The 25,962-nt window shown below is 51.4% G+C and overlaps 10 protein-coding genes across 10 annotated transcripts; 7 read left to right on the forward strand and 3 right to left on the reverse strand.

Moving 5' to 3' along the window:
* Positions 1–372: 372 nt before the first annotated feature.
* DCK1 (Deoxycytidine kinase 1) lies at positions 373–4,626 on the forward strand (the record flags this gene model as incomplete). Its single annotated transcript, XM_064871838.1, has 1 exon — positions 373–4,626. The coding sequence occupies one exon, from the start codon at positions 373–375 to the stop codon at positions 4,624–4,626; it is 4,254 nt and encodes a 1,417-aa protein (XP_064732218.1).
* A 909-nt stretch (positions 4,627–5,535) lies between these two features.
* Positions 5,536–6,808, forward strand: PMZ80_003410 (uncharacterized protein; the record flags this gene model as incomplete). The annotated part of the gene is made up of 4 exons (XM_064871839.1): positions 5,536–5,953; positions 6,006–6,157; positions 6,204–6,272; positions 6,338–6,808. The coding sequence occupies 4 exons, from the start codon at positions 5,536–5,538 to the stop codon at positions 6,806–6,808; spliced, it is 1,110 nt and encodes a 369-aa protein (XP_064732219.1).
* A 436-nt stretch (positions 6,809–7,244) lies between these two features.
* On the forward strand, positions 7,245–7,928 carry PMZ80_003411 (uncharacterized protein; the record flags this gene model as incomplete). The annotated part of the gene is made up of 2 exons (XM_064871840.1): positions 7,245–7,369; positions 7,421–7,928. The coding sequence occupies 2 exons, from the start codon at positions 7,245–7,247 to the stop codon at positions 7,926–7,928; spliced, it is 633 nt and encodes a 210-aa protein (XP_064732220.1).
* Positions 7,929–8,540: 612 nt separating this feature from the next.
* Positions 8,541–10,964, forward strand: RGP1 (Golgi membrane exchange factor (Ric1p-Rgp1p) subunit; the record flags this gene model as incomplete). Its single annotated transcript, XM_064871841.1, has 2 exons — positions 8,541–9,042; positions 9,091–10,964. The coding sequence occupies 2 exons, from the start codon at positions 8,541–8,543 to the stop codon at positions 10,962–10,964; spliced, it is 2,376 nt and encodes a 791-aa protein (XP_064732221.1).
* Positions 10,965–15,778: 4,814 nt separating this feature from the next.
* PMZ80_003413 (uncharacterized protein) lies at positions 15,779–16,531 on the forward strand (the record flags this gene model as incomplete). Its single annotated transcript, XM_064871842.1, has 1 exon — positions 15,779–16,531. A coding segment is annotated over one exon (753 nt), but the record flags the coding sequence as incomplete, so codon positions are not given.
* Positions 16,532–16,553: 22 nt separating this feature from the next.
* On the reverse strand, positions 16,554–18,206 carry PMZ80_003414 (uncharacterized protein; the record flags this gene model as incomplete). Its single annotated transcript, XM_064871843.1, has 6 exons — positions 16,554–17,388; positions 17,437–17,646; positions 17,695–17,793; positions 17,852–17,977; positions 18,030–18,077; positions 18,127–18,206. The coding sequence occupies 6 exons, from the start codon at positions 18,204–18,206 to the stop codon at positions 16,554–16,556; spliced, it is 1,398 nt and encodes a 465-aa protein (XP_064732223.1).
* Positions 18,207–18,529: 323 nt separating this feature from the next.
* SEC17 (vesicular-fusion protein S17) lies at positions 18,530–19,461 on the reverse strand (the record flags this gene model as incomplete). Its single annotated transcript, XM_064871844.1, has 2 exons — positions 18,530–19,251; positions 19,305–19,461. 2 exons carry the CDS (start codon positions 19,459–19,461, stop codon positions 18,530–18,532), a joined length of 879 nt encoding a protein of 292 aa, XP_064732224.1.
* Positions 19,462–19,835: 374 nt separating this feature from the next.
* Positions 19,836–20,420, forward strand: PMZ80_003416 (uncharacterized protein; the record flags this gene model as incomplete). Its single annotated transcript, XM_064871845.1, has 1 exon — positions 19,836–20,420. One exon carries the CDS (start codon positions 19,836–19,838, stop codon positions 20,418–20,420), a length of 585 nt encoding a protein of 194 aa, XP_064732225.1.
* Positions 20,421–20,527: 107 nt separating this feature from the next.
* On the reverse strand, positions 20,528–22,336 carry PMZ80_003417 (uncharacterized protein; the record flags this gene model as incomplete). The annotated part of the gene is made up of 1 exon (XM_064871846.1): positions 20,528–22,336. One exon carries the CDS (start codon positions 22,334–22,336, stop codon positions 20,528–20,530), a length of 1,809 nt encoding a protein of 602 aa, XP_064732226.1.
* A 415-nt stretch (positions 22,337–22,751) lies between these two features.
* PMS1 (ATP-binding mismatch repair protein) lies at positions 22,752–25,880 on the forward strand (the record flags this gene model as incomplete). Its single annotated transcript, XM_064871847.1, has 1 exon — positions 22,752–25,880. One exon carries the CDS (start codon positions 22,752–22,754, stop codon positions 25,878–25,880), a length of 3,129 nt encoding a protein of 1,042 aa, XP_064732227.1.
* Positions 25,881–25,962: the final 82 nt, after the last annotated feature.

The following is a 25,962-nucleotide window of genomic DNA, read 5'->3' on the forward strand; positions in this document are numbered from 1 at the left end:
AATTACCTACATACTCCGTAGCAAACTGACAGTCGGCATGAGGCTTGGCTAAACGCAGTACTGAGTGCACCTTTGTGAAGCTTTCGCTCGTAGTGTTCCCGAGCATAGGCGCAACGACACAATATCTCTCCACGACCCTCCTAATTGCTATATTATTGGACATCGCGTGCCGCGCGTATTACCAACTGGACTGTAGCACGGTCGCGACAATAATTTCGAATTACAGTGCCCGAACCAACGCGATTGCACAAATCCCCGGACCATGCGCCATCGATGATAACATTACGGAAGGACCCCTGATGCTATTGCTAAAAGGCCAATTGCAGATCATTTTGGCATTCCTCAACGGTGGCGCCGCTGCACGGTGAAGAAATGCCCTGGCGGCCAATACCATTGTCCTACGCCATTGCCATCTATCCTTTTCAACCATCAACGTCGCCGGCTGAACTTCCACTGCAAATTGGGGACCAACTTTATGTTATCGAGCAAGGTGGAAAGGATGGTGCATGGTGTCGAGGGTATCTCGTGCAGCAACCGTCCCTTCTGTCGACGCTGACACCTGGAAGCCGAGGCGCGTCAGACGCGCGCGTCTTTTCTGGCATCTTCCCGCGCTGCTGTATCGACATCAGAGAACAACTTGGCCATAATGGGGAGCAGAAGTTTCAGCCTCTTGCGCAGGGCTCGAATAAGCCTCAAGCCCCGGTGCCGATGCTCAAAATTGGCGACGAATCACCGACTTCCGCATCGGAACCACTTGTCGACGAGATTTCATCTTGCCTGAGAGAGTGGTATGTATCATACTTGCCCAACCTTGTGCTCAGGCAAGACTATGACCGCTTGGATCGTGTCTCGGAAATAGTCACGCAACTCGATTACGCGAGGCGGCAGCTCTTGAACGATGTTTTGACCGCTCAAGAAAGGGTTAGTGTCCGAACTGAAGCTGTATGGGGTCTGGTCCGCGGAAACAAGCTCGTTGGAGCTGAAGTAATCGTGAGAGATCCAGGGCAGAAGGGCAGACTCCTGACAGCGAACGATTCCACGGTCGAGATGACGAAACTTCAGTCCGTAATGAGTGTGTTGGAGGATCCGCCAGTCGCGAAGCAAGAGGCAGCGCGGTTACATCACTGCATGCTGGCAGTCAATTCGACACAGAGCCCTGACGCTGAAAATGTGAATCTCAGCTTTGCGCTTTACGAAAAAGCTGTTGACGGCACAATATCGCAGCTCTCTGAGACCTTCACCGCTTCAGCGGCCCAGAACTCGAAGGCGCTGTTTGCCGACTTGAGCTCCAGGGACATCAGCTCCCAAGGGCGGCTGTTCTTGGTGGCCCGCGCATCAGTCTCAGAGCCGCCTCGCATGGCGCCCACGTCTGTGGCGGAGAGACCACCGTCTCGAAACGGCACGTTCAACAAGACCAGAGAATCTATAATCAATCGGAGGAAGTCAAACATGGTCTTTGGCTCGAAGCGAAACAAAGAGAAGCCTGAGCTCACGGAGAGCGGCCGAACAATCGTACGGAAGCAAGAAGCCTCGCCTGATGTAAATCGGCCAGAGAGTACTGAAGCCAAGAAGAAGCCACCTGGTGCTCCAGTACCCAGGACTATTGGACACGCCGTCTACGACATCGCTATGACAATCAAGTCTGGACAGGAAGAAGTCTTTGAGCTCGAATTCTGGACCGCGGCAACTGGTGACAACGAGGAAGAAGAGATCGCATGGCCAGGCCTCCTACCAGAGCTCCTTCAAGTTCGCAACCTACATTTTGTAAGGTGCAAAACGTTATCCGCGATACCAATTGAGATCAGACCCTTCTTTGCCCCGGACGCCGAGACGCTGATCAGGATGAACCCTACCTCCATGCACATGATCGCAAAGTGCCAAAGAATAGGCTTTTCGGAAGCGCCTACGAAGAGACGATCCGATATCTATTTCACACTATCCAAAGCCAGAATAAAACAGAATGGAGCATATTCGCATCCGCAATTCGGTGCAGTGCCTGTGAAGGCGGCACCAATGCTAAATCTCCAGACTACTATGGAGCTCCGCGACTCGGCGGGCAATCGTTTGGAACGATGTATCTACGCCTCCGCAAATGGGCCTGCGGTAACAGCGCTGCGAACTCATGCTGTAGATCTGGACAGCATGTGGGATCAGACGATCTGTATTCGCCTACCGCTCGAGAAGGTAGCAGATGCTCACATCGTGCTGAGTGTAGCAGACTCGCCCGGTTTCCCATTTGCGCTAGCATGGATGCCTCTATGGGACAAACATGCCTTCAGAGGAGACGGTCAGCACTCGCTGATCTTACACGCTTATGACAAGTCAACTTCGACTTTCTCAGATACCGGAAAACCCTTGTACCTGAATCTCGGGTGGGACCAAACTACCATCAAAGAGAAAGATGTTCCGATCGCGTCTCTCGAGGTCAAAACACAGCTGGTCAGCACTGAATTCTCACAAAATCGAACGCTTGCGGGTCTATTCAACTGGCGAGCTCTCTCGTCCGCAAGTCTTATGGACACGCTGCAGAAGCTTGTATTTGTCCCCGAAATCGAGATTGTCAAACAGCTCGACGAAGTGCTCGACGCGCTGTTCGCGGCTCTCGAATATAAGGCTGGCACCCACAAGTTCGAGGACCTCATCTTTAATGACATTGTATTCGTTCTAGGAATCGTGCACGATCGCCGGTTCAATCTCGGACCCCTCGTCGAGAGATACGCTGATGAAAGGTTCAAAGCTCCCCTGGTTGCTCCGTCACTGGTTCGCAGCTTCACTCGACTGATGCAGAGCGTGTCTGACCCTCAAAGCGCACGAGATCTTCGAGCGCTGTTCAAGGTAGGCAAGCAGTTCATGCGTCTACTTATGGCGACCTATTCCCACAACAAGCCCGGACAAAATGGTGAGGCCCAAAGCAAACATGACAGCTTTCAAGAGGATATGAAAGCAGTGTTCTTCGGTCTACAAATGATGATGCGAAGTGAGACCGCAGCACTCGTTGGCAGCAAGACACTCCTCACACAGAACTTCCACTCGTGGCTTCCAGAGCTGCTCACTGTGTACTCGAAAGACGACGTCATTAACTTTGCAATCGACATCGTCGATGCTTGTGACGAAGCAACGGGCAAGTTGTCACTTTACCGCTTGGTCTTGATCCTCAATTACACCAGAATCGACATATTATGGGAAGACGACCAAGACTGGAATATCTTGATAGAGAACTGTCTCAGATGGCTTGAATTGCATTGGCCTAATGAGAATGACCTGACAGAGAACTGGCGGGACCAGATCAGGTTATGTTCCTCGATCGTGGCTTCCTTACTAACCCGGCCAGCTCCTGCCCTACATGGCTTTCTACCAGCAATCTTTAGCACATACTCGACTCTAATCGACCAACCACAAAATAAGCATTGGACACTATCTTTGCTATTCCCTACAGCTTATCCGTTCACGGCGACAGTGACGGACTCCTCGGATCACTTTGACGAAGCATTGCTTGAACTATCGGCATTGGTGTCTGAAATCATGAAGATCCAGCCCATGCCAAAGCGAAAACTAACTATTGATAAGCGCACACAACACGTCTCTCAAGCGCTTGAACTTGTCCGGTCGGTGCTTTCAGATTTTACAAATCCATCTTCATGGCTCAGCTTGCATATCTCGCATCATACAGCAGCACTGAAGATCCTGGCTTATGTGGGCCAACAATTGGAAGAGCATTATATACCTGATCCAGAAGATGCCGATAGCTTCAACTTAGAGTTGTGGAAAGCCTACTTCGACACGACATTGTCCCTTGTATCGTCCCCGGCCCTCACCCTCGAATCGTTTTCGGAACAGAAACGACGCGCAGTGTGGAAGATATCGGGCGACGTGAGGCAGGCAGGAGCTGACCTACTTCGGGACAGTTGGAGCATGCTAGGATGGGAAGCAACTGAGGATGATAAGAGAAGGTATAACATTACGAAGCTAGGCGGTTACCAGGTTCAGTATGTGCCAAGCTTGGTTGGTCCCGTAATACAACTGTGCCTGAGCATGCATGAAGGCCTTCGCAAAGTCGGTGTTGAGATTTTGCAGACCATGATCATCAGTGAATGGGCGCTCAGCGAGGACTTGACACCAATTGAAACGGAAGTTATCGGCGCTTTGAACGCTATACTACAAGGTCGTGCAGCTTCTATCACGTCACTCAGTGGCAATGAAATAGTGGCACGAAAGTTGTTCGTAGGAGAACTGCTGGAGTCATTCAATACCATCGCCAATCAGCCTGGTGATGCGCTCTGGACAACGTTGGAAGACCTCGTCTCTACGATAGAGGAACTGATCGATCTGCTGAGCGGCAACAGTGAGGATATCGACGATGAGCAAGAGTATCACAAAAGCATGGGTACTAGGAGGAATGCAAGCGTTGAGCTGCCTGAAAGAAGTATCAGCCGGCTTGAAGGCAAGGTCTATGGTGACCAAGCGCTCCAGATGTACAAGCAGCTCGCCGAAGAATATGAAAAGACTGGAGATTATATGAGGCTTGCGAAGACCCATCGAGCCATGGCACGAATTCACGAAACTCGAGCGACAAGTCGATTGGGCAGCCGCGAGAATGGCGACCATCTCAACGAGGAGGATGAATAAGGCTGATGAAGATGAAATATGCTTGGTAGCACTTTGCCGGATCTTGGTGGCATTTGTGGGTGCAGGATACCGATGGCTGGAGACCGAGGCATCAAAGTTCGCTGTCAGATATTATCTTTGTCCGTTTGGATAGGAGCGTGGTGTTCGGTCCAAAAAGCGCTTGGGCTTGAGCGTTGTGGCATAAATCTACCTAATTACTGCACTAACCTGCTGTCGGGCGTACGCTAGCGAATGTGAAGTTCTCTGCATATGAATGGTGCGCATAAGTTAGGTTGACATGAGCGCATGGCCGCGGCCCAAAGCTCTTCTACACGGATATCACACGAGTTTGACTGATCAGGAATAGCCCAATTATGTGGAGTGGAGACATAACTCTCTCAAGTCAACTTGCTTCTCCTTGCACAACCGAGCCATCCATGCTCTTGGCCCAATCAAGACAATGGCGCAGGATATCGCTGGCCGGTCAAGAGCATGTACCTCCTACCTGAAGGGATTCGTTCCTTCATTCGCCGTCCGAGGAACTTGATTCGATTAACCATCGTTTCCGCCTCACAAGAATGCCACGTTCCTTGCCAGCCTAGTTGTTGTGCTACAGACCATGGCGTTCGTATTCTTTGATCACAAGAGCATGTTTCAAACCAGGCTGAATACCTGTTCCTGAGGCTTACCCCTCCATGCCACTTCTCAATAACACATCGTACTTTTCGGAGTACGCCTCGTTCTCTCTCAGCGTGTCGTCAAAACTGACATAGCTCAAAAGTATCTGCTATCACTAACTCTCACATTATCATTAGTTGAATAAGAAGTGACGTTTATCTCCCTACGCTTCGCGCAAAACCTACTCAACCTCAATGTTTAGAGGCAAGCTCATTTAGACTCCATTGGAAACCACAAAAAGTTGCCATCACAATGCCCAGAACCAACAAGAACAAGTCGAAGAGCCACCTAGGCATGCCGAATGCCCCCTGGATATACATCAGTGATCCTACTCCGGGCACAACGTACTCCAAAGAGCTCGCCGCTCTCATTCCAGATGTCCTACAATTAAACCTTGACCGAACAGTACCTGCGGCTTGTGCTCTCAAGATTCCGAAGAAATGTACATCACTAGTGCTGATCACAGACCCCAGGAGCGATAATGACAACCTTCAGAAGACCAAAAACTCCAGCCAGCTCAAAGAACGTGCGATCAACGTTGGTTCCAACTTTGCCTCCGTCAACATCATGAACGACGTATCAAAGGTGTCAGCGGCTGACAACTTCGGGACTAATCACCTCAATATCTCTGCTGCTCCTGGTATCGCTGCCAAGATCTCGAAATGGCTATGTGAGTACACCTTATATCTTGAGACGTCGCGCAACGCTGAACAGAGGCCCAGTTACTGTTCTCACGGTGCGCGAAACCCTCTACATGATCCCACAAGAAGAGATGAGGATCTGCGACTCCAAGCTCTTCCCTGATTATGCCTACTGTTCCGTGAAGGAGGTCAGGTCACGCCCGAAGGACGCCAAAGTACAATTTGTGGCATTGGTACGAGATATTGCGCACCTTCGTACAGCAGCACTAATCCTGTCAGGTCCTCACCAAGCCGCAGATCATAGAGGGAAAGAGGCTGACTTGGAGCGTTGCGGACCGCACCGGTGTTGTGAGTATCTAATCTGACCCTTCGACTTGAAGCTGGAGCACGTCTTCAGAACTGACAGCTTATAGGCCAACTTCTACTTTCAATGGCGAGGCCCAGCATCTCAGTACACATGGGATTGGGTATTGAACCTCAAGCCCGGACAGAGAACAGCACTGCCACGAATGCCATGCGTGGAAATCAAGGAGAAGAAGCGAATCCGCCTTGTCAAAGCACCCCTTAGAGCTACAGGTGCTGTTCTTGTAGGCACTGGATTCGTCATTGAAGCTGCCGGAAGAGGACTCTGCAAGGTTGGTAAGGCCATGCAAATGGGGCCAAAGAGCCAGTGGGTACCTGAGGCTGATGTTGGCGCCGACGGGAAGAAGATCGACAAAAGTAAGGTGAAGGACAGCCAAGTGAAGGTCGAGAAGCCAACCGAGAATAAGGTGATCGGCGTTGTTAGTGAGAAAGGAGAGAAAGTCTGGAGTGATGGTGCTAGCGTAGCGAGCACAGATGTCGGAAGCGAATTCAACGAGAAGACTGGTAAGGACTTCGTCTAGCTGGTGTCTTTCAATGGACGCCTTGCTCGTATTCGATAGCGCACCTGTTCCAGAATGAACAATTTTGACACAATCGGCAGCCTTACGCTGTAGCCTTCGAAATGGGAGTGGTCGGTGAAGGTGCCGTCGCGTTGATCTGCTACGGCGGTGGCACCAAGCTTTTCGAGGTTGGTAGGCAAAAGTCGCTTCACTTCATTTCAAGCTCACTTTGCCACCTAAAACCCCACACATCAGATACAAAAGACATTGCTGGAGGCCGAACCATCCCCTCTTACCTTTCTACCTCCCAATACGTTTCTCTTCGATCTGCTCCATTCCTCCGGTCGACCATCCACAGAAGCTTCCGATCAGCTGGAGTATGTCTGCATTGCTTGATCCGTTCTGACTCATCAGATCCACTAACGATGGAAGCATATTCTCTTGATCATAACACAACATGGCGTCGCTCGCTCCGGAAGAGAAGCTAAAGTTCCTCATCAGCATCCTCAAGAATATCGGCAACGATGGCACACCAGACTTGCAGGCTGTAGCCGTCGAGCGGGGAGACAAGCGCGCCAATGTGTGAGGACCGCTCCGTCGACACTTTAAGACGTCAGCTAACGATTCAACCAGACAATACCAGTACGAAGCGATCATCCAGAGCGCCTCAGACTGTACTCTTGACAAGAACCGAGTCGTACCCAAGGCTGACGCTAAGGCTCCGGCTACTCCCAGCGGCACCAAGAAGAAGGCGAGCAAGTCAGAGAAAGCCGACACGACCAAGGCCACTACACCTGAACCAGAGAAGGCCCACGAGCCGCCCATCACGCCAAAGTCCGCTGATGCCGAGGACACAGGTGGAGATCACGACGAGGACGCCGCCGCCCCAACGACACCCAAGACTCCAACTTCCACCGCCTCCCAGAAGCGAGGTCGACCAAAGAAGGATGCCGCGGATGGTGAGGATGTCCCGAAGTCGTCTTCTGCTAAGAAGCCGCGAAAGACCAAGAAGCAGAAGGAGGCTGAAGAGAAAGCTGCGAAGGAACTTGGAATTGAGGAGGGCACCAAGGGCGATGACGAAGGTGACGCTAAAGATGACGAGGTTGAAGCCAAGGAGGAACTTGAAGAGCATGATGCTTGATCAATGCAAGCACTCGTGTACTTGAATCGGGGTTAGTTTGGTCAAGAAGGTGAGAAGATCAGGACGTGACACTGCGGTGTCATGACATGAAGCAGAGCCGCTTCACGCGGACATTGATGAGCTTTGGCGGCGTCCAGCAGATGCTGTAGCCTTGATACTTGCGCATTCTAGGCTACACAATCGAGATTCGAACTGTAGCTTTCCACTCGATCAACTTCATGATGGATGATACGATTTATGGTCCTTGAGCTCGATGATTGTTACTCTACCGACGATGAACTTACACGCTTCTTCGTGTCCGAGATCGGTTCTCGCACAAGTGCGCTACGGTGCATAATGCGGTCTACAAGTGATAAAACGACGCTACAATACGGTGATGCATAAGACCGTGTCAACCGCCCTCATTGCCCTGCACTGGCAGTGCCTGCCTCCTGTTGACGCTTCAATCTTCTCGTCACGCTTGCCATCCATCGAGACCAGGTGCAAAACACATTTAGAGACACAATGCGTTGCTGATATTTGCCGCGGTTTGCAAAACCCATCAACCTGCACGAAGACAAATTGACATCCAAATGGCACGCGCCGCGGATACAAGTGTCACGCGCGTCTGGAATGCCTTCTCACCATTCTGACGTTCAGGTATTCGTCCGGTTCAAAGAGCAATGCGTCTTTGCTGGGGAAGAGCTCAACTGTGTCATCACTTTCAAAAATGTAGCTGAGCACACTGAGCCTCCCACGCCCGCTGCTGGACCATTCAGGCATATTACACGTAACAGCATAAATCAGCTAGCAGCTGCAGCAAATGCTCGATTGCCACCTCAAGCTCAAATTCAGAATGCCAGGTCACCAAGCGTTGGTCGCAATGAGAGACCTCAAGCTCGACAACAGGGCTCCTACTCCATGAGTACACCCACGACGCCTATGCTGCGAGGACCTTCACCATCCAATGACCCATCAGGACATGCTCAGAAACCTGCACATAAGCATCAAAGGTCTGTATCAATCATCTCAATGACATCACCCATTCTGCCTTCTTTGCCTCAGGATTCCGGAAACGGTCGAGGGCAATCGAGGCCGGTTGGGCACAGAAGATCCTCGACCATGACTGTACCTGGTATGTAAACCTATCGTCTTCTTTGGCCTTGAACTCACAGCATTGCAGATGTCTCTCGAAGGCCAAGTCAACCCGAGCGTCAATTGTCAACAGATTTTCGAACGAGCCGAGCAGCTGGCCGAAGGAGCCCATTGTCCGCATCCCATTCACCCTCTGATGCCGAGCGCGAGACAACTCCAGATTTCAGATTTCCAGCAGATCGTCCGAGTCCTCAACCCGAGCGTATTCACGCGGCACCGCCCTCTGCGATGCCCAGGATACAGCATCGTCGAGATGCCTCAATCGCCAGCCGAGCGACCGACCCAAGGACAAGCATGGAAATCTACTCCCATAGCAACCACTCGGGCGAAACACTTCCGTCGGAACAAATGTCTATGGCGTCCGAACGACAGCCTGGACGATCGCGGATACCTAGTGAGCTCATTCGGCAGCACTACAAAATGGGCCCAGCGCCTCCACGTAAACCCCAAGCCACGACACTGCTTATGGGTTATGCTCAGGTCAGCGCTACATTTACTCTTGATGCGTCACTAGTCGACCAGACGCCGTTTGAAGAGGTCAAGAAGAAAGGTTTCCTGGGTGGCCAGTCAGGAGGAGGTGTTGTCGGGGTCAAGAAAAAGGCTAGACCGAGCAGTGGTCTGTTTGGGGGCTTCAACTTTGCTAGCATTGGCGAATCTCTCGAGAGCATTATGGGTGGTGAGAGCTCTGGCGTCAAAGAGATGAAGGCAGTCACAAATTCCCGAGCTGTACCTCTTCTATCAACCCCTCAATCACTCCTGTTCGTGGACGTTCACCTGGAGCCGGGCGACGAGAAGAGCTTTTCTTTCAGCTTCAGACTGCCTAGAGGTCTTCCAGCAAGTCATAGAGGCAAGGCGATTAAGGTAGTTTACAACCTTACAATTGGTATCCAAGGCGCGCCTGGTGCACAGCAGCAAGTGTCAGATATGCGGCAGATAAACGTACCTTTCCGTGTGTTTCCCGCTGTCAATACGGATGGCGAGATACTTGGTCACGACCTGATGCAACCACATGTCATCCTGAAAGATCTTGCCAAGACTCGTCAGCTTGACAATCCAGAAGAGGACTACACTGCGAAAGAGCTTACAGCAAATGACCTCGAAACCTCGAACACCAAGTTTCTTGAATTCGTGGACAGGCTCCTCGATCGCCATCGTCGACGTCAATCGAGCAGTAGCATTATGATGGAGTCCTTCAAACCTCAAGGCGGACCTGTTGGTTCAAGCCAGAGCCAAGCTCTCAAAACCATCAACCATGCCATTATGATGAGCAACCAGTTGGGCGCATCATCCGATTCTTCGACTAGCCCGAATAGATTTGAAATCGCGAGTGGGGGACGGCGAATTGCCGTGGTCACGATTGACAGGCCTCTTCATCGTTTAGGCGAAACCGTTACCCTCGTTGTCGATTTCTTCAACAGCGACGTTGTTTGCTCGAGTCTTCGAGCAACGCTCGAGACCTGCGAGAAAGTTGTGCCGAGCTTGGCTGTAAGGTCATCAGCGACAATAGCACGAGTGACGCGCAAAATCTATGCCAGTCGCGCGGACAATGTGCTCTTTGTGCAGCGAGCAGTGTTCGCTCCTACCATACCAGTGCTCGTAAGTCCAAGCTTCATCACGAGCGGTGTTAGTCTGGAGTGGTACATCAAGCTCGAATTTGGTACCGTGAAGGACGCCGGGCAAGACGTCACCAAGCCAGATGACGAAGACGAGCAGTTGCATGGTGCGACTGTCAGACCAGTATTACTTGAAGAGGTTGCTAGCGATGAGCGTGGCGTGCTCGAAGTCGCAGTCGAGAGTTTGGACTGCGACACCTTCGAAGTTACCATACCAATTACAGTCTACGGCGATGTGGTTCACGATGGTACTGCTAGCGCGGATGATGTCGTTGGTGTTCCAATCTGAAATATGCTCAAAATATCGCATGGTCTGGTGAAATCGCGCAAAACCGAACCTCGTTTGCGGTAGCAGCACCACACGATGAGCAGAACAACAATGGCACCGGGGGTCGTTTGACGCAAAATTTGGGGGCCCCTGCTGTGAAAGCTGCAACAATGTCTTTTCCGTTCCCCTCTTCCTAGAGCAACAGGTATTCTACCCTTCATCAGTCGATCCTTTGACACTCTTCCACAGCCCTTTCATCGAGTCAAGGCCGAAGATCAAGATGCCCGATGCTTTAGGACAGAAACAATCTAGCACAAGCCGACAACGCACCACGATGCCTTCCAATGCACGCAAAAATAGCTCGACAAGGTGTGTATGGGTGATTTCGCCAAGGGAAAGTCCAGCCACAACGGTCATGGTGAAATTGCAAACATGCATAGGTCAGATGCTGACGCAGTATAGCCAACGCTGGTTGGTAGCAACTCTACGCACGATAGGACTAAGCATCCTCATGAAAGTCGAAGTCATCATGAGGAGCAAGCAGCAGCATGCCAGCGGCTAGATCGAGAAGGAATATCCACCTACGACTGGGCTTATCACCGGCGGGTCAGCGACGCTGTTCCAGCTCATCAAAGTAATTCCAAGACCGTAAGCCCGGCTGAATGAATGCAGATGATGAGGAGAGTCCTCCAAGTCAACGAAGAGGAAGGCACGAAAGGTCTCAAGTGCTACACCCTCTTGGCGACCGCGGTCGCATCATAGAGCATGACTACGCCGCTAAGCTCTACGCTGTTCTTGTGTGTAATTGCTTGAAGGGTTTTCTACCTGCCTGAACATCGAATTATCTTAGTGACGGAATACCTCAAGCCACGCCTCTCAACAAAGACGCAACGTCGAAGAACAGCGCTCACCACGCAAGATCCTCGTGGACAGAGTCTTGCATCGCGGCGTGGGACAACATGGTCTGCAAGGTCAGTCAATGGTAGTACCAGGCTGCAGGGAAAAGTGGAGAATGACGCCATCCTGCTTTAAGTTCCAACTTCATTGAGTTACGATCCATATTCGACAACATAGTGTCTACCACATCAAGCAATTCGCTTCATCAGCGTGAATCGACCAAATCTGGCGCACAACGCGTAGCCATCTGCAGCAACATGCTCATGACAGCGCAGCATCAGTCCCTAGTACGAGATAGCGCGTCTGGTTGCGTTAGTTAGCCTTGGCTCCGATGGCTTACGGGTAACCTGACCACGACAAGCGCACGCTTCAAGCATACATAAGTCACAGCAGCCTACGTTGTTGCCGCGCACTCCAACAAACCAACGTCCTGGCCGTCGTCACCGCAGTCATGGCTACGCATCTCTCGATACAAAGCGCACTCCGAGCGCCATCGCCATGTCTGCCTTCCAGCTCACTACTCACACCAAAGTTTTACCAACTTACAACTTCTGACTCAAAATCCACACCAAACATACTCGAACCATCCAAAATGCCGCGAAAGGGACATTTCGACCTTATCCGAACACCTCAATGGCAAGTCCATGGTCATGGATACCCGACTTATCGCTGGAGCCGCACCGAAGATTGCACCGAAGACGACATCCTGACTGGCCGTGCACGTAACGAAGCATTGGGCTGGTACAAGGAGGAAGACGACCGTACCTCCTCGAGACGAGCAATGGACAGTCTCGACCGTTACCAGATTGCTCACTACGACTGGGCTTATCATCGCCGATGAACTGTTAGGAGCGAATGTACTGTGCTTTTTGCTGCTTGAGAACCTTCGAATCACAAAGTGCACTACACAGACTTTCCGACACATCACCGGCTGCGCTCGAGCTCATCCATGGACTCAAAATTCCAACATTGGACGTTTGATACCGCTGAACCTTCCACCGTACGCCTCCAGTTCTGGTGCGGAGCTCTTGATATCAAATGTGCTCGTCCCATCCCGGATTCTGCGCGCGGAATCGCTCCTGACGCTAATGGAGCACGCCCGATCCTGAACATCAAGCTCTGGTTCGCACGAATATGAGCAGCATCTTCCACACACCAACCCGCACGCAGTTGCTCGTCCGCACTTTGCTTGAAACGTGCTTATGTGCTCGAAGCGAGCAGTTTCTTCCAACAATCTGTCCAAAGCACCGGATGCTTCTCCGACACATGCTACACCAAGTCGACTAGCAAGGTGCCTTACGACATGTCTTTCATGCAACCACGAAAACGAGAAGCTATTGAACCTACACATGTTGGACTTTGATACCAACACATCATTGCTGATTAGCCTAGCTAGCTAGCAAAGTACAGCCTATCTACTCTGAATTACAGAGCATCAACAACGTCTCTTCAAAGAGCCGATCTTAATGCATATCATCAGCCCTTTGATCCTTCAAGTGACACCTGCTCCGTTCCGCCTCTCGCATTACAATCATGCTCTCCGCTCAAGGACTGACATAAACCACCCTCTTTGTATTGTCGCAGAGGGCCTTTTTTGAAGAAGAATTCGTGAAACTACCCTAGTCTACCTTCCTTATGTCGACGGTCTTGGCCATGCCTTCTCTGCAATTACTGTGCCGGTCATGCTTGCTTCCGGCTAACATGCACACGTGCCTTCCGCGCATCGACAGCGGCGGCCGTACCTTCCTCATACTCGTGGCACCCTCGCGCCTTCCTCATCTCGATGGTCGCGCCTTCCTTGATACCATAATAGGTCGTACCTGCCATTACTGATTATGGTTGCACCTTCCCTGTGAGTGGTTGTTCTTTCCTCGTTGCCCATCGCACCTTCCTCGGTACCAATAACCCATCACTCGTGCCTGCTTTATGGTCATTCGTATCTTCCTCGTAACTGAATCCTGATCGCGCCTGCCTATTCTAGCGCTGCAGGTCGTTACTACCCTCTGAATATGGTCGCACCTTCCGTAAGATTTTGCAATGATCGTACCTTCCTTGCAGAAAAGTCAACAGTCGTGCCTTCTTGACCATGACATCCGGCGGTCGTGACTTCTTCGGTATGACGAGCTCCTTCCTTGTGGAAGGTCGTGCCTTCCATGACAATCTGCAGCGATCGCTCCTTCCTCGTGAAGAGACCAACAGTCGTGCTTGCCTCGGAAATTCACCCGGCGGTCGTGACTTCCTCGCATGCTAGTAGCTCCTTCCTTATGACTACTATCTCGGTCGCAGCTTCTGCGTATGTCAACCAGATCGTGACTTCCTTATGAGAAAGCTCGGCCGCGCTTGCCTAAGCAAAGCGCCAGTGGTCGCTGTTTCCTTGCTAATTGTTACTTCCTGGTTGCCGGTTGTATCTTCCTTGATGGTGGTAGCGTAATCGCGCCTTCCTCGTAGACTTAGGGAGAGGCTAGCGTACTTGCCCGAATCGTAATACTGTTGCTTTCCTTGTGGGGTGATCGTGATCGTTCCTTCTTCATGTGAACGATTATTGGTCGTGCCTTCCTTAGTCCCATCGTCCTTGGTCACGCTTTCCTGAAGGATATTGATGGCAGACACTGTATGTGGTCGTTCCTTCCTTGGGTAGCCTCGCTGAGATGATCGTGCTTTCCTCATAGTGGCTCACGCCTTCGCGGAATAGGTATGGAGTGCTGATAGTGGATGGACGCCCTTCCACGATAGTCAAGGATGGGCAGCACAAGGTCACTCGAAGCTGAGAGGAGGAACAGCGCATGCTGACTATAGTTCGAGTTAAGTTTTACTGAGCGGGATACACCCCACAACGACGTACGCTTCCCGTTTAGGACCAAGGCCGAAACATGAAACCGGAGCTCCAAGCCTGCCACCACGTCTCATCCTGCCAGCTTCCGGGCACAACCTCATTCACAGGGTTTTGCACCACTCCCTGTTCAACGTCCGTGCCCTCTCGCGCATGGACGTGCAGCACGGTATCCTCGACCGCAGAACCAACCACGTCGTCTCGCCTCTCTCTTCTCTTTTGTAAGCCTCTCGCAAGATCTTCATTCCACTTTCCATATGCGTTCAGATCGGCCTGATCTACGGTTCTGTACGGCTTCTTCCAGAGTGGGAACATGAAGCGGTAGGTGACCCAGGCGCCGATGACGAGGGTGAGGAGGGCGATGGTGATGAAGCCGGCGATGAGGCCTGCGCTGTCGTGATGTGAAGGGGGCAATGGGCTGGCGAGCGGGTGTGTGTCGTTGAGCGCGTCACCTGCGGGGCCGACAGCGACGGAGGGGACGGCAGCCATGATACAGGGTTGTGGGCTGCTGGCTATTCGGTCGTGAAGTCACTGTAGCGGACAGCGTTGGGTTAAAAAGAAACGCTGAATATAGCCAAAAAAATCTGTTGTGTGGTGTGAACATATTGCGCACATTACAGAGTCTGGTTCGCTGCGCGTTGAGCTAGTAAAACGTGCGCAAGTAGAGGCACCTCCTGGTTTCGACGTCGCTGCTGGTTGTATGGAAAAGAGGATTGGTTGACCGTTGCCTGAAAGTATGGTGGCAGATTAGCTCACTGCGAGTGTACCACACATCTGACTGGTTGAGACCAATTATCGCCCACGGTCATTCAACAGAGTTTGAGGCAACTCGGTACTGACGCCTGGCACACTAAGGATTCTCCCAAGATCTGGCTCTTGAGCAAGAGCAGATATGGCTGTACGACGGTGCGATCGTGCTAGAAAGTATCTCCCAGGTATAAAGACTCTGGCACCATGTGCTTTCCTCGTTCATGCCGTTCGAGGCCCGTAGCAATCATCTTGACCATAAAGCCTTGCTGATCTCACCAGATAGCATAGTCATTGATCAATTCCGGTTTCAGAAGAGCTTGATACTTCACTCACCATGCTGCGCAGAGGATTAAGCCAGACGGCGAAGATCGCGTCCACGTCGCCTCCACTCACACCATTGCTCGGTGGCCAGGAGCTCGGTGGGCAGGAGCTCGGCGCGTCAGGGTCGACGTGCGAGCGACCGCAGAACCTTTCCAGAGTCGCCTCAGACCGCAGCTGGTGCACGCACGATGATGCCCACCTGCTGAGGCCAGTCCCTACTGCCGAGCAGAGAGAAGGGCCGCCAATGTCTGCCGTTGCATCGTCGTCAAATGACGAAGAACCGAGACGTCCATGGACGCAGCGGTTCAGCATGCCAAACTTCTCACACCACTTACAGAGAAGATCCAGAATGACGTCGCCGGCGCCGGGTGTGGCCGGTCCATCTCGACTCAGGGAGACTGCGCGGTGGGTGAAAGAGGCTGCAAATGCCTTGCCACCTATAGATGACTCGTCTGTGGACCCGGCTGTTATCGGGGTAGCCGTCTCGACGGACGCGACAGAGCGTCGGTACGGGTCAAGTGACAGCTCATCGTTGGATGCGGCTGAACAAGAAGTTCAACCAAGCGAAGAAACAACGGAGCTTCCACAAAATGAGGTTGGTGTGACAGCACACACAGGAAGGTGTGAAAGCAAAACCACACTGTACTCAACATCATGCATCTCAGATGAACCTGTGTCAAAAAGAAGCAACAAGATCTGGAGAGCATGGATTCGCACAACCAACACCTTCCGAGAAACGCCGGTGCCGGTTGAGTCAAGAGTTTCGAAGGAGAGGCTTCTGCTAGATTGAGCAGCGGAGATCGCAGACTTGTTCATTGCGTCAATTTACGTTTCAGCCAGCCGTGGAAGCTTTCGAACAGCGTTGAATCTTGACCTTGTAGCCAGCGCAGCTTAAGGACAGTGGTGGTTGGGTCGGCCACATCTGTCATCATCTCAGCGTTTTGAGGCTGAACCATAATCTTGAAGGCAAAGTTTGGTTCTGGTAGTTCCTCCTCTTTGTGGTTGTTGTCATGCTTGGCTGTTTCAACGTCCATAGAATCGTGATTTTCAACCTCGCGGCGCTTCTGCCGTCGTCGCGCATGGCGGCTCCACACATCGCCATTCATGCTCCTACCAATACCCGCTTGAAGACCAGATCTCCAACGCCATTCCATGCCGTCGAGCTTTGTAAATTCTTCATTGAGCTTTCGGGTAGTGGCTCCAACGTCAGCGTCGACCAAAACCTTCATCTCTGTGGGAAATGGTAGATGTTTCTTCTCGACCGCGTCCGTACCTCTTGCAACCGCTTGTACTGGCCTCAGCCCAAGCCAGCTCCAAGCCACACACCATCTTCTTGTCCTTTGACCCTGCACGAATTCAGTCACAGCATAATTGGTACAGCCGGTTTCTTTCAGCTTGTCTATGATGACGGTGACAGAGCCGAGCTTGCCCAGCATGCTGCTAAACCATTGAATCTTAGTTTTGTTTGCCGGCAAAGTCGACTCGTCGACGATCTGCGACACGAAAGAGACCTCACCACCAGGACAGATCATTTCGACCGGAGCACCAGTGCATGCTGAGTTTGGTGGACGAGCTTTCTGCTTGGCGAGAGCTTGTAGCTCGGTCTCGGAGGTGTAGAAAGGCGGGTTTGTAAGGAGGATGTCGATTCTAAACAGCCATGTTCAGTAGAGACCATTGCGTACCAGTAGTACTTACCTTTCGAATCGTTCTAATTCAGCTACTGGAATGATCGCGTTGCTCTCAGAGCCTGGGCCGATAACCTTGATCCTTGATGCCAGCCCATTGTCCTTGACATTCCTCTCTGCGAATTCTTTCGACCTGGCATCAATCTCTGTTGCGAGGAAGAGCCACGGTGGCCGCTGACGGCAGGCCAGAAGTGGATATATAGCTGATGCTCCAGTACCACTTGTTTGATAAGCCTCACAAATGCATTGTAAATTTCAAGATGCTCACATGTCAATGCCGATCACCTTTCTATTAGGGTCGTATGCGTCGTTGTAGTTGTCTTGCGTGGAGTCAAGTAGTCTCTGCACGAACAGAACATAGTTAAATCTGCCTGCAATTAGTAGCGCGTTCATCGTCGTGGCGACGGTACCTGCCTATTGGGTACCTGGCATTAATGTCAGCTTCAAGCTTGTTGCGATACGCTCGGCTACGTACTGGCGGGCATAGTCGATCCTCGGGCAGACTGATTGTAAGATCGAAATCTCGATGTAGCAGTGCTTTGGTCAGCTGTCTAGTGCCCGATGTTAGCACATGATAGAATGTAGATAAACAAAACCTCTTACCTGACACTTTCCGGGTCTGAGAAGTCGAGTTGTCGATTTGCCTTCAGCCTATGGATTGTGAGCAAGAGCATTCATGCGGTAGTACGTCGGCAGAGACTTCTTTGCAAAGTCGGGGTATCGCAATGCAAGAGCTGTGAAGTCAACCTCATTTTGATAGATGTCTGGAGGGGCAGGCATAATCCGTGGAGTGGTCGAACGCTCTTTGCAAGAATGTTGTTAATACCTATTAGTGTGTAAAGTGCAGGTGGAGGAAAGGCGCTGCATCGGAAGTGCCCATCCAAGCATCACGTGCACTCGCATGCCTCTTTCTCTCTTTCCCGTAAAGTGAGGTCAAAACTCCAGAGTCTCAGGTTGCAGATGCAGAATGGTCGATGCAGTGATATTCGAGCTGCTGAACTCATTTCCTGCAATATCTATGCCGTTATACGCCTGATGCCATGTCCACCTCAGTGGTCGCCGTCCCTCTCGTCTGGTCATAGCAATATGTCATCTATCATAACTCATGAAAAGTCCTCCTCTTCCTTCTGGATGTTGTCCTTCACTCTCAGTAGCAGTGTAGTCTTCCACTTGTCAAGCTTGCTCAATTGATCGAATTGGAACAACTTCTCCGAGTAGGCATCCTGATCGCCCTGCTCAACAGCCTGCACCAAGTCATTGAGTAGCATGAATTCTCTGGTGCTTTGAAATGTATGGTCCAGCTCTGTATACTGCTGCAACGCCCTTTTTGTGGCGACTGTGTCATTTGCAGCCAGATGGCACACTCCGGCCTTGAGGAAGTAGTCCTTGACGCTCCACTTCATCAAGTTGTTGTTGATGCTCGATTTTGCAACTACCTCGAACTTCTGAATGGCGGTCTGGTAATCCGCCTCGAGCGCAGCTAAGTCAGCGACTTTGAGGTACAACTTGTTTGCAAGCGCTTCGGCGTTGTCGCTTTCAAACCACTGCGCGGCAAGATCGTATGCTTGTAGTGCTGACTTCTGGTCGCCCAACTCTACTTCATACACCTCGGCAAGATTCTGCTGATGTGTCGCTGCTCTTCTGAAGTTCCCTGAGGCTGTGTAGTGTTGGATGGCTTGCTGTAAGACTCGTGCCGCATCCTGAGGGCTATCCTTCCGGTAGACTTTGAAGCATTCGGTCAGAGTGTTCGCCATGTCGCCTGGCTCGCTGAGCTTGTCGCGCTGGATAGCCGCAGCTTTCTCAAAGGCTTGCCCTGCCTCATAGTCTAGCCTAGTAGTTAGTGACTGAAGTAGAGTAGGAAATGCAGCGTGCGCTTACTCTGTTTCTGTACTCTGAAAGCATTGGCCGCCTGTGTGTAAAGATCCGCCGCATTCTCCCACTTCTCACCTCTTCCTCCAAAGAAGCTTAAGCCACCGCCTGCACCAGCAGCAGCCTTATCTGCTTTCTGTAGTAGCGCTCGAGGATCAGCTGCCATGTTGCCGAGGACAGAGAGGTTAGAGGACGGCAATGAGATCGAGGGTTTGGGAGATTGTAGAGTCTTTTCGCACTTTCTTATCGTGTCAGCGTTCCCGGCGTGCTAAAGATATGTGTTCTCAAGAAGTGAGCATATTCGTGGTTGAAGAGGATCGCGTCATGGCCGCGGTAGGCTTAGTGACCAGACCGCAGGGGCCAGGCAGGGTGGTGGGGTCAGCGGAGGATTGGCAGCGGACTGCCAGTGTCGCCTTAGGCACCACATTCTTAGCTCGCCGATCGTGCTCGATGCGCCCACGTGGCGCCCAAGGACACCCGAGACCTTGCTGCTGATGGTAAAGAGGCTTCGTCCAAGGTGAGATACCATCGTAATTCACGATGGATCGAGTCCCGATAAGACGAATTATCTTTGGGACGAGCTACAGAGGGCCTGATATTAAGTCAGGTCGCATCCAGACCTCGTCCCGAATCGAATCTATGCTATCGCGCCCATCATGGTCGGTTAGATCTCTACTACCAAAGGATGAAGACACCAGTCAAGCCTCTGTGACAAAAGAACAATTGCATCACTTGTTGAAGCTGTCAGCGTTACCACAGCCCAAATCCGTGGAGGAGGAAGCCGGTATGCTCAAGACGCTAGAATCGCAAATACATTTCGTGAAGCAGATTCAGAAGGTCGATACAACTGGTGTTGAACCGCTTGTTGCGATTCGCGATGAGACAGCCGAGGCGATCCAGGAACAGACCATTACGTTGGAGAAGCTCAAGCCCTACCTGGACCAGGAAGAGAAGGTTGGTAATAATGGTACCATCCGCAGGCGCAAACCTACAGACATGATCACAGAGAGTGGCTGGGATCCCTTCGAGCTGGGCGATGGCAAGGAAACGAGGAAGAAGGGCAAATACTTCTTCGTGAAGAAAGAAAAAGACAGACAGAGTGCCGCAGCAATATCAACACCTTAAAGTTTGGCCTCAGCACGTAGGGTTAGGCCACTCTTGCTACACACGCATGCTCATTCGTTCCGTGCACCATAACTAGCACTGATCACGCAGCATCGGGCTATAATCGTCTAAGATGTCCTTGATGCGCTTCCTCGCCTGCGCGAAGGTCGCGCCGGCAGACGCCAACTTCCGGTCTTCTCCTTCGACGCCCGAAGCCGTTCCATGTGCCAGCACTCGTCCCAGCCAGCCTCGACATTATTACCTTCCGGCGTCTTGCTCAAGTCCTTCTGCCAGGTCTGTTTTCTGAGGAGGACCGGATCAGTGCTCTCATGGCCGAGTCGAGGCCGCTCGTAGCATGACAGGTTGAGAACATGACGGTCGTCCAGGTGATCTCGAATACCACCCCGGTTGTTTTGCAAGTCGTCGGAATTTATGAAGTCTAGCTGGACGACATGGTTCTCGATGCCAACATATACCGTCGGCGAGCTCGGGGAAGGCGATGACAGGCTATACAGGCTGCCGCGATACGTTGACGCCCTCGCTCCACGCTGCAGATGCAGTGGTCTTGACGGAGGTGCTCCACGTTGTGTCGTCACAGCCAGGAAAATATTAATATCACGACCGGAACTTCGCCTAGCCCTCGACAGCCCACTCGAAGAAGATTCGTGCGAGTTTGGGATGGCGCTCGTGTAATCATATACACGGCCATCCAAACGCATGTCGAAGGTCTTCAGGCATCCATTCTGGTGGCTTCCGGCCAGAAACCGCTCTTGACCGATAGGCAGAACAGAGAAGATCTGACCATCGTCAACTGGATCAGAAAATTCGCGTATAGGGTTGTGACTGGTCTGCAGATCGTATAGCCGTACCACACCATCGGACCAGCCCGAGAGGAGGAGATCACTGTCGCTTGCACCTGTCTTGTCGACCCTTGCAAGGACATTAGCTCCGATCCGACCGGATACACGATTTCCCGAAAGAATGTTAGGCTCGAGTTGCTGCAAGGCCTGAATATGCGTGGACGGTGACTCCGTTGGCTTGGTATCAAAGATCTCTATCGGAGCTGGCTGGCGGCCTTCCAGGTATTGAGGTGCGATTGCTATTCTCGAGCTGGAGAGAAATTTGGCACACCGCTTGCGCTGTTTCGTTGTGGCTGTCTCTGCCAGCAGGAGTACAGTCATAGCATGGTTCTTTGCTTTCGAAGTGTGTAGAGGGAACAGATGGATTGAGCCGCTGTTACAAACCGCAATGAGCGGGTCAGCGTCCTCGCTGAGATCGACACAGTCAATCGCTGTCTCTGGCGGGACCAGGTATGTTGCAGCAACAACCCAATCGTTCTTTCCTGGCGTCCAGTGCAGCAAAGCAAGCTCTCTGTTTGCCCTACGGATGAACATCGACTCACCCTGCTGATTTCTGTTCTGGTGCGGTCTCAGTAGCCGGAGGTCAAGGATGTCATTCTCTGGTCTGTCATCTTCTGGAAAGCTGAAAGACGACCATTTAATGGATTTGCCTTTGGTTGTGCGTGCTACGATTCGGCCTCCTGCGCCCCATGCCAGTACTTCTCTCACCTTTGGCTGATCTGCATCAACAGTTTCATAGCTATCAATGACTGGCATAAATCCGAAGGTCTGATTTCTGCCATTCTGGACTGCTTCATTGCTCTTTGCTCTCGGTGGTACACATTCTCTGGCAACAAACGCTCTGCGGTCCCAGGCTCTCGATCGTGACGTGAGTCTCAGACCGGCTTCCAGCCAAGGTGGTTCTGCGGCAATTGTGGGAAACTGCCTTTTGACGAAGTCGTGGAATATCACATTCTCGCCCTTGCGCACAGCTGCGTAGAGCTTCCGGTTTGCCTGGGAAACATTTGTGATTGAAGAGGCCGTGGGTAGATATCCCAGGATTTGCTCGAGCAGTTCTTGCGGTAATTGATCGATCATTCTTAAGTCTCTAGTCGTGATCCATTCAACCCTGGCATTTGGTGATGGCCATGTCTGTATACTTCCGTGATTCTGTCGTAAGCTCCTGTAAACGTCGTATGGTAGGCCGAGTAACAGCGGTGTGGTTCTCGATGATTCCTTTGTTATCCTTCTAGAGTGTTCAAGACCGAGCTCCAGAAGATAATGACTCTTTCAAAAATGCATCTGACTCCCAACATTAGACGGATGGCAAGGTATACAATCGGGCTACGTCATTTCCAGGCAGAGATGCAACGCGTTCGAACAAGAAGAGTCGGGGGGGCGCGTTCCTTCCTGGACTGCTAATCTGCTTCCATTCACTATCTTTGCGCAAAAGCTGATGTTTAGCTGCTGCCAAAGCGCCCCTGTGTTAGCTTGATCGGCAAGATGGGCTGTTATGGCCGCGACCATCAAGCCCATCGAGGCCAAGTCCGTTCATCAAATTCAAGCTGGCCAGGTCATTGTCGACTTGTGCTCAGTCGTCAAAGAGCTGGTTGAAAATGCCTTGGACGCAGAAGCTAATGCAGTCGAAGTCCGTTTCAAAAATTATGGTCTAGATGCCATTGAAGTACAGGATAATGGCACAGGAATATCCGAAGCCAATTATGAGAGCCTTGCCCTCAAGCATTATACATCAAAACTATCAACGTATGATGATCTATCAGAGTTACAGACGTTCGGCTTCCGTGGCGAAGCCTTGTCATCGCTTTGTGCATTGTCCACCTTGTCTGTGACCACGGCTCAAGCACATGAGGCACCGAAGGGAAAGCGCCTAGAGTTTGAGATATCTGGTAAACTGAAATCCACCAGTCTCACTGCAGCCCAGAAGGGTACAACCATTACTGTCGAGAGCCTCTTCTCCAGATTACCAGTCCGGCAAAAGGAATTGAGCAAGAATATCAAGCGGGAATATGGCAAAGTCCTGGGGCTACTCCATGCTTATGCCTGCATCTCTACTAAGGTCAAATTTACAGTAAAAAACGCCATGCCAAAAGGACGAAGTGCCGTTGTGTTCTCGACGAAAGGCAACTCGTCCACACGAGACAACATCGCAAATGTCTATGGTGCCAAGATGCTCTCGCAGCTTGTTGAGCTCAACCTGAAACTTGACTTTCAGCCGACTCTGACGCAAATGGGTAGAAGTGATGTCGATTGCGCCAAGGTCAGTGTTGTTGGTCATATCTCGAAACCAGTATTCGGCGAAGGACGACAGACGCCAGACCGGCAGATGTTCTTCGTCAACGGTCGGCCGTGTGGTCTGCCACAAATCGCGAAGGCCATCAACGAGGTCTACAAGTCGTACAACGTTTCGCAATCAGCTTTCGTATTCGCCGACTTTCGAATGGACACCAACAACTATGATGTCAACGTCTCTCCAGACAAGAGGACAATCTTTTTGCATAACGCGTCCGCATTAACAGATCGCCTCAAGGAGGAGCTCGCAAAGTGCTTTGATGAAACCGAGCAGACTGTTCCACAATCTCAGATGCAGAACAAGAAGCTGCCCTCTTTTCGTCAGTTGACAGTATCGCGACATTCTTCGAGAGGCGATAGCGAGGAGCAACCGACTTTTCCTACATATCTAGAGCCCAAGGACTCACCTGTCGTTGCACCGAATGACGGAGATAACCAACCTGATGCATCCGAAGGAGAAGAGTCAGAGCAAGAAGAGGTAGCCCCACAGAACTTGCTCAAAGCACATTTCGGTAACATCGCTAGCACGCGTGAGGACGAGCCACGAGCGAAGAAACCTCCTGACCCAGCCAAGGTGCAAAAGGCGATCGAGAAACAAGCGGAAAAAGTAGCAAAGGCGATTGAAAAGCACAAAAAACTCCAAGCAGATGTGGACGAGTATGACGACGTGCGAGAGCTTCCCCAACAAGACGAGGTAGTTGAATCAACCGATGGAGAAGAACCCGTCCATCCTCATGCCCGAGACTTTAACGCTCGCATGCAGGAGCAACAAAAGCAGAATCAGCCAGAAGGTACCGATGATGGAGCCGACGATGAGGCAGATCTACAGCCTGCCATGTCCGCGCAGGCCGCTGCTCGACGAGAACGGATTGAAGAGACTGGCATAGTGCCCAATGCACTTGAGAGAATGAGACCACGACGACTGTCACCTGAGGTTGCCACAATCACTATTGGTGATAAAGTCATCACCCGGATGATAGGCACACCGCAAAGCGAGTCTGTCGGCAGATCAAGCAAGAAGAGCACTCCAAAGGAGAAATCTATCTCACAATTCTCCCAAAGCCTGCGAAAATTCGATGTTCAAAGGCAGGATGCGGAGCTTGAGCCTGAAGAAGAAGATGAGGCCGCTTCGGATACAGAAGCTAGCAACGACCAAAGTCCAGACCCCGAACCTGCAGCAGATCGAAGGCAGACAAGCCACGCGAATCTGTTCCAGCGTCGAGCGGAGAAAGACAACGAGGAAAACCTCAATCATTTTCTCGACTCACAGCGCGCTCGGCAAGAAGGAACCAGGCAGGATTTGCACGAGACCGCTGACAGAACACAGGAAGAGTACAGAGTTGCAGAGTTGATCAGGCTAGCAGAAACAACGAATTATGCTAATAGCAAAGAACTTCAGAGGCGGGCAAACCAAGCTCTGAAAGGAGGGTTACCTAAAGATTCGACTACCAACGTAGTTGCTGTCACAAACACGGATTTGAAGACCTTGTCCGAACAAGCTGCACTAATCAGGGGCCAAAAACAAAGGTTCGAGAACGAACATAGGTCGGATCTCAGCGCAGGGAGATCAATGAATGGTAGTGAGGAGGAGCGTCTATCGTTGACCATATCGAAACCAGACTTTGCGAAGATGCACATCGCAGGTCAATTCAATCTTGGCTTCATCATCGCGCTTCGGCACAAAGACAAATCCGACCCAGCACGACAGAAGGACGAGCTCTTTATCATTGATCAGCACGCTTCCGACGAGAAATACAATTTCGAGAGACTGCAAGCTGAAACAGTGGTTGGAAACCAAAGACTGGTACATCCAGTCATACTAGATCTGACAGCAGTCGAGGAAGAGATAGTGCTTGAGAACGAGGATGCGTTACAACAAAATGGCTTCATCATTGAGTCGGATACTACAGGAGATCTTCCTGTAGGGCAAAGGTGCAAACTACTCAGCTTGCCTCAGAGCAAAGAGGTCACCTTCAACACCGGAGATCTCGAGGAGCTGATTCATTTGCTTTCAGAATCGCATATATCGGCAGACTCGGCATACGTACCACGGCCTGGGAAAGTACGAAAGATGTTTGCAATGCGAGCTTGTCGGTCGAGCATCATGATAGGCAAAACTTTGTCAACAAGGCAGATGCGAAGTGTGCTTGATCACATGGGTAAGATTGACAAGCCATGGAATTGTCCTCATGGCCGACCTACCATGCGGCATCTGACCAGTCTTGATGATCCGGAGGGTCGATTGTGGCAGGAAGGAGACGGATTGCTATCCGAGGACCAAGTCAGTTCGAGGGCATCTGACACAGAAATCTGGAAGCAGTACATAGCATAGATGATACCCGGAAATATCAATACCATCACCATGATATAGAAATGTACTTCTCGTCCTCACTGCCATAGCTTCCAATTGACTC

This window comes from Knufia obscura (assembly GCF_036327395.1).
Source record: "Knufia obscura strain CCFEE 5817 isolate CBS 148926 chromosome Unknown scaffold_3, whole genome shotgun sequence".
Taxonomy (NCBI): domain Eukaryota; kingdom Fungi; phylum Ascomycota; class Eurotiomycetes; order Chaetothyriales; family Trichomeriaceae; genus Knufia; species Knufia obscura.